General features: G+C 45.4%; 1 protein-coding gene across 1 annotated transcript; it reads right to left on the bottom strand.

The window, feature by feature from the left end:
• Positions 1-1,843: 1,843 nt before the first annotated feature.
• Positions 1,844-5,952, bottom strand: LOC130122541 (zinc finger protein SNAI2-like). Its single transcript, XM_056291472.1, has 3 exons — positions 5,874-5,952; positions 2,676-3,452; positions 1,844-2,025 (listed from the first exon to the last, which is right to left on the bottom strand). Exons 1-3 carry the CDS (start codon positions 5,950-5,952, stop codon positions 1,844-1,846), a joined length of 1,038 nt encoding a protein of 345 aa, XP_056147447.1.
• Positions 5,953-7,251: the final 1,299 nt, after the last annotated feature.

The following is a 7,251-nucleotide window of genomic DNA, read 5'->3' as shown; positions in this document are numbered from 1 at the left end:
AGTAGTAGTAGTAGATAAACCCACCCTGTCTGCAGAGTGCATCCAGACTAGAGGTCTTAAAGCAGTATGACAAGGAGGTAAGTTAAAGATGTAATACATAATTTTTACATTTAAAAAATACCATATGTGATGTGTTTTCCCACTGGCACATTCGTAGCAACAACCATGCAGTGAATTAGCATTCTGTAACTGATATCAGTGCTATTTTCCACTGGTGCTAGTGAGGTCTGCCGTTCCCAAAAAGCATGTACTTTACGACTGAGTCTACCACACAAGGAAGAGAACTTGCATGTAGAAGAGCTAGCACTAAAATACAAAGCTAAAACATTAACCAAAATTCAGTTAGGTTTATTATTAAATGTTTGACATGGCTTGGTATTGTGGAGGGTGCGGGGGGGGGGGGGGCAGCCACGGGTACCGCCGCAGCCGGGACGCGAACCCGTGTCTCCTGCATCACAAGCGACAACGTTAACCGGCCGACCCTTCAGCCAAGGGCTAACGTGCCTACTTATCCTTGCACGTTACACTACCCCCCCCCCCCTTTCGGGAAGCGCGTCCTCGCGCATCAGCTCCCTCGCGCCTTTTGGCGCACGCGCTTCCGATGACCTCGCCATCCCACTTCTGACACGTTAAGACACGTTAGTACCTAGCTAACGGGTCTGACCCTTTAGCCGAGCGGTTAGCGATGTCGCCTTGTGGTGCAGTATCGAATCCCGCACCGGGCAAGAAAATAACCGGTTACACATGTGTTCAACAAAACTCACGAGTTGTGTTATTTCAAGTTTGAAATGTCCGATGTCACGTGTTCATGCCGTTTACTCGGGGGGGGGGGGCATAAGAATATGGGCGTCCTTAAGGAAAAACTTTGATATTGAAGTATATTCATGCTAAATATTTTTTTCTCATCGTGTAATCACTTTCTAGAGACAGGATGTAACTCTAATTAGTAATTTACAAAATTATGCGCTTTTTCTTGTCCCACTTGTTCTTGATGTTACGTAACCAGTAAAAATAAATCGGAGCTGAAACGATACCCGAATGTCCGACCTGTAATTCTTGGTGTGACAAACACATCCCCTTCATTTTCCCCCCACAGGATGCTGTTTGTAACTGGTTCCGGGTTGTCTCGAACGCAGCGTCAGGGTCGCGTGCGTTTTGCATGAAAGCTAATTACTGTCACTCACTACCGTATCTCGTAAAATCCACCAAAAGTGAAGAAATTGAGAATAACCAGCTTAAATGCAGTGTTTTTATTATTATTATTATTATTATTATTATTATTATTATTTTGAAACACGCTTAAAAACAACAGGAGTCAACTGAAGTGCTGCACAACATAAATAAATAAAACCAAAGAAAAACAGAGCATGAAAAGGGAACAGCCAAACCAACACAACATTCGTCCGGACAAATCAAGAGGCTTTAAGATGCTACGGAATAAATGGTTTAAACTGTAAATTAAGAGACACCTGTATAAGATCTTGAAAGAGCTTATAGACAGGGCCCCCTCACAGACCGGAGAAGAGTCATCCTTGAGATCGAGCCTTTAAAAGAAAAGAGAACACATCCTTAAAAGGACCACATAATGTCTACTCCCCAGCTTTCAGCCGGGAAGAGTTTAACGTCCTCCAGACAATCCTTGAGGTTGTTCAAGTTGCACTTGTCACTGGATTTCAGAGGGAGATGTACAGTTGTGTGTCATCGGCATAACACGGCACTGGGAGAGGTATTGTGCTTTAAAATGGCTTGACCCAGAGTGTGGACGGCAAAGAAGATCGGACTGTGGATTGTTCCCATTCTGACCCGACGGCAAAGTCGTCAGGGCTAACCGGCTTGTCGTGCGTCAGGACTGTGGGCAGCAGCCGGCTTCTTGGTGCTTGCCGAGCAGGGAAATCCTGGAGAAGGTTTTGGAGCAGGAGGCACACTGGTACTTTTTCACATCGGAGTGGGTCTGTTGGTGAGCTCGCAGGTTGGAGCGGTCAGCGAAGGCACGGCTGCAGTGGAGACAGGAAAACGGCTTTTCTCCTGCGAGAGAAAGAAGAAGAAAGAAAGAAAGCCACTTGATTTCATCATTGTACAGGTTACAATGAACTTGTTCTCTGCATGTAACCCATCCTATTGTATAGGAGCAGTGGGCAGCTGCATCACCCGGGGACCAACTCCAGTTCCTCTTTCCACTGCCTTGCTCAGGGACACAGACAGGAGTAGTAACCCTAACATGCATGTCTATGATGGCATAAATAAACTTGAGCTGGAAAAACAAAAAGAAAAGAAAAGCTGTTCCCATGGTTTCTGAAGTGCGCGTGTTTATGTTTGTGTGTTCCTGTTCAGCTATATTTGTGAGGGCCGATTTGAGTTTCTGTCCACAAGAACGACGAGATTACTGCAAAGTCAGGACATCGTGGCCGGTCCTCACCTCTTCAAGGCTAGAATCCTGGTTGGGATTTTGGGTGTGGGATTAAGGTTAGAATTAGGATTAGGTTAAAGTTAGGGGTAAAGACACTGTGAAATGCACTGGCATGAGTAAAGAAGGTTCCCTTAGACCATGTTCTTTAAGGTAAGGGTTAAGGTTAGGGACAAGGGAATGAATGAAGGGTCCTCACAACTATAGAAAAACTGTGTGTGTGTGTGTGTGAGATGGAGAGAGAGAGAGAGAATCTGAGTGTGACTCTCACCTGTGTGTGTTCGTATATGTCCCTGGAGCAGCCAGGGCCTGGAGAAGGCCTTCCCACACAGCTTGCACACACAAGGCAGCGTGTGCGTCCTGATGTGCATCTTCAGGGCTCCCAGACTCCCGTACTCTTTGTCACAGTACTTGCAGCTAAAGCACTTCTTACTTTGCCACTCCAAGCAGAGTTGCCCCTGCTTGGTCACGTCTGCCGTGTGACAATCAAAACACTCAAATCTCTCCCGGCCACTGCCGCCGCCGCCGCCGCCGCCGCCAGCGGGGCCGGGAAGAATGGCGAGGATAGGCAAAGAGAGAGGGATGGATGGAGGGAGTGATGTGGTCTTTTCCTCCGGCTGCCTTTGGTCCCGTGAGAGGGGTGGGCTTTGGGCCGCGCAAAAGTCTGATATCTTGTCACCCCCTGACAAAACCCCGGGTTCCAGATTCCCGAAGCTTTCGAAGGGGGTTCTCGGATAAGGGTCTGATCCGGTCCTCGGGCCCGGCTCCGGTATTCCGTAGCGCTGCTGAATTGCGGATGCTCTGTGGGAGGGGCCTTGGGGCGGCACGGACAGGGAGAACAGGGCAAGGTTTGGAGAAGGCGGGAGGAGCCTCTCTCTGCCCTGGTGCCTCCTGTCCGCGGCGGTGAAAAACAGAGAGGAGGAGGAAATGGACGAAGGGGAGAGGGAGCACTGCCCCTGCGATGGCCACGGGCTCCAGGACAGAGGGTAAGGAGGAAGAGTGAGGACCACGCTGGAGATCAGGGAGTCTTCCTCGCTGGGGGGAGGCTCTGTGGAACACACGCCTGGTTTATTTAAGAGTTAGAAACAAAAAGACGTCCAGCACTGGTGGCGGTGTGTGTGTGTGTGGGGGGGGGGGTTGAATCTGCATCATCAGTGACACCTTCGAGCGTACATCTACATCTCAGCTGACCGGGATACGATAGGAAATAAGATAAGATAGCATTTTAATAATCCACATGGGGAACTGTGGTTTGTTGCAGCAGCAGGTACCGTACTTGAGAGTAGGGGAGTAAGACTTGAAATTAAGAGGTAATTAGTTTAGATATATACAAACAAAGCATATACGAAATGTGCAGGTGTGCCCGATATGCAAGCAAAAGTGTGCAAAATGCTGATTGGAAGAGGCAGCAGACAGTTCAGTATGCGTAGTGACAGCGTCCGGGCGGCAAAGCCCGTCAACAATAACAGGAATAGAAAGATTTCACGACATTGAACTCAAATTTAACTACGTGCTTTTCTTTAACAGAAGTATTTCATTCATCCCATTGCCCGGATCTCCCTCTCTCTCTCTCTCTCCTCTACTTTTCTGATGGTAATCTTGACAGGTTATAAATACAGATGCTTGGGGAGGCCGGGGGGCCGGTCGGGCCCCAGCTCGCTTTAAGGGCTGAATTGGAACAAAAACGGTTTTGCAGTAAAAGGAGGCTGCAAAGGCCCCTACATTAAGCCCTCGAGTGGTGCTTAACGGGACCCTCCACATCCCTCCGGGACCCACGGACAATAAAGAGAGTCTTGCGGGGGTTGGATTTTGCACCTGCTAAACCCAAACCCCATATTTGTTTGTGATTAGAGCGAGGTATCGTTTCACTTTATGAAGTTTTTTTAATTTCGTCACACCTTCTTATAAGCGAGAACTTTGGCGCCAAGTGGGGAGATTGCGTCATCGACGTTTTCACCGGGGTGGGGACGTTGTGGTGGGCCATCTACTCATATATTTTCGGAATGTGTGTGTGTGTGTGTGTGTGGTGTTAGTGTGTGTGTGTGTGTGTGTGTTAGTTAGTGTAGATAGCGGGACCAAAAACTAAAGCATTTATGATCCTAATTCTTTTTGGAGGTGGTAGGTGTTGTCTCAGAGAGTAAGGGAAAAATCCCAGAAAATTAAAAATTATGCATAATTACGCATGAATATGCAAAATATGCATTTTTCTAAAAATGGCTAAAAACCACTTTTCTTGGCATTTCAGGTGATTCTGAGCATTTGGGGGGAGGGAGTTGGAGTGGGAGGGAGATTTAGACGGGTGGATAACCAAACCGCTACATTGTAGCGGGGTTCTTCTAGTGTTCAAATAAAGGTATGGGCTACAGACACGATTAGGACGGCCGAGCTGGAATAAACCTCCATATGCAGATCAAGAAGACATCCGGGCCACACAGCCTTGGAAGTAAACCCCGAACCTCCGAGAGTCAAATGAAACTAGTAGAATATTCCGTTAACACGCGTCAAAGTTCTGCCTACACGCTCTGGGTGATCGAAAGGTCGTAGTCTAGAACAGTGGTTCTCAACCTTTTTGGGGTCCTGGACCCCCTGCGTATTTTTGATCTACCCTGAGGACCCCTCCACCTGATCTTGGGGGAGGGGGGTTGCAATTTGATAGGAACAGTAGAAACTGCATTTTACATTGCATTATAGCATTTATTCACTCTTTGGGGCAAAAATAAGAGCTTTCAGTTGTAACTTAGATATAGTTAACAAAACAGAATTCTTATGCAGTAACTTTCAGATATATGTAACAAAACAGAATTCTTATGCAGTAACTTTCAGATATATGTAACAAAACAGAATATGTATTCAGTAACTTTCAGATATATGTAACAGAACAGAATTCTTATGCAGTAACTTTCAGATATATGTAACAAAACAGAATATGTATTCAGTAACTTTCAGATATATGTAACAAAACAGAATATGTATTCAGTAACTTTCAGATATATATGTAACAAAACAGAATATGTATTCAGTAACTTTCAGATATATGTAACAACACAGAATATGTATTCAGTAACTTTCAGATATATGTAACAAAACAGAATATGTATTCAGTAACTTTCAGATATATGTAACAACAGAATTCTTATGCAGTAACTTTTAACAATGCAAACGGGAGCGAGATCTCTTATTAAAATACAATAAATTACACTTGTGAAACAGATGTAATTGGAGAAAAAAGTCCTGTTACCCTTCATAGTTTAGGTAGATAAAGGTCTCAGTCACATTTGAGTAAAATAATCCTATTTCTATAAATGTAATAGGATCTTTTTTGTAAAGATATTTTATTTTCACGGACCCCTTGCAATTACACCACGGACCACTAGGGGTCCGCGGACCCCCGGTTGAGAAACACTGCTCTGGAACAGCGCGCAGCCTTTTCCTGTACCGATTTAAACGTCTAAACCGCAGCGTAACTCACCGGTTGTCTTCACGTCTCCTCTCGAGTAGTTGGGCTTCTTGCTGCTTTGGGGTTTCTTCACCAAGAAAGACCGCGGCATTTCTTTTCTTTTCTTTCCTTCTTTCTTTCTTTCTTCTTTTCGTCGATATATTTTGTTTCTGTGTTTTCTGAGGTCGCGCTCATTAAACCTGCCGTTGCCGTTTCCGGTGACCGGGACAACCGGATGCGCGGTAGCTCGGCGGCTGAACTTGGCGGAGCGCGTCCGCCCGTAGCGCACTCTTCTGCGGACTGGAGGGGTCAGGTGTGACCCGGAGGTCGCGCGGGGAATTTGCATACTCGCCGGGGTCCAACCAATCAGGAGGAGAAGACAAGTGCAAAGGGGAGGGGGGGGCGGGGGCGGGACCCGCGCCGCGTGTCAATCAGCATACCCCAACAAAACAGGTGTATGGCCGCTGAGCGGCGGCGGCGGTCCCGCGGGGCCAAACGATGACCTCGTGCATTTCCCCGCAGATAACAGCCCGTCAGTCAAAACGTCACTCGTGCAGCAACGTACAGACCCCACGCGCTTCGGTGCGCAAATCAAAAGGAAGTAACGATGAAATAAAAACGATTAAAACAAAAAAAAACCCCAAATTAAATAATACGGTAAACCTTGAAAAACAGAATAATGAAGTACAATGGAATGACTCATAGTAAAATAGTACAAATCATTCAGCAGCCAATGAAATAAAAACAAGATGGAATAAAACAGAATAAAGTAACTTTTGGTTTCGAAAGATTCAGCGTTTTCGTATTTTGCTTTCATCTCGTGGCACTCCGCTCATTACCGCTGTGGAGACAGACGGGCAAGCCATTAGGGTTTTATTCTCGTTTAAACTCAGCTTCACTGACAGGCGAGCACTAAACATGTAAACGGGATTAACATGAACACGGATGTGTAACAAGCACTGAAACCTTGCTATAGACCAGTGTTTCTCAACCGGGGGTCCGCGGACCCCTAGTGGTCCGTGGTGTAATTGCAAGGGGTCAGTGAAAATAAAATATCTTTAAAAAAAAAGATCCTATGACATTTATAGAAATAGGATTATTTTACTCAAATGTGACTGAGACCTTTATCTAGCTAAACTATAAAGGGTAACAGGACTTTTTTCTCTAATTACATCTGTTTCACAAGTGTAATTTATTGTATTTTAATAAGAGATCTCGCTCCCGTTTGCATTGTTAAAAGTTACTGCATAAAAATTCTGTTGTTACATATATCTGAAAGTTACTGAATACATATTCTGTTTTGTTAACTATATCTGAAAGTTACTGAATACATATTCTGTTTTGTTACATATATCTGAAAGTTACTGAATACATATTCTGTTTTGTTACATATATCTGGAAGTTACTGCGT

The sequence above is a fragment of the Lampris incognitus genome, chromosome 13 (genome assembly GCF_029633865.1).
Source record: "Lampris incognitus isolate fLamInc1 chromosome 13, fLamInc1.hap2, whole genome shotgun sequence".
Lineage (NCBI taxonomy): Eukaryota > Metazoa > Chordata > Actinopteri > Lampriformes > Lampridae > Lampris > Lampris incognitus.
This window is presented reverse-complemented; position numbering and strand designations above follow the sequence as displayed.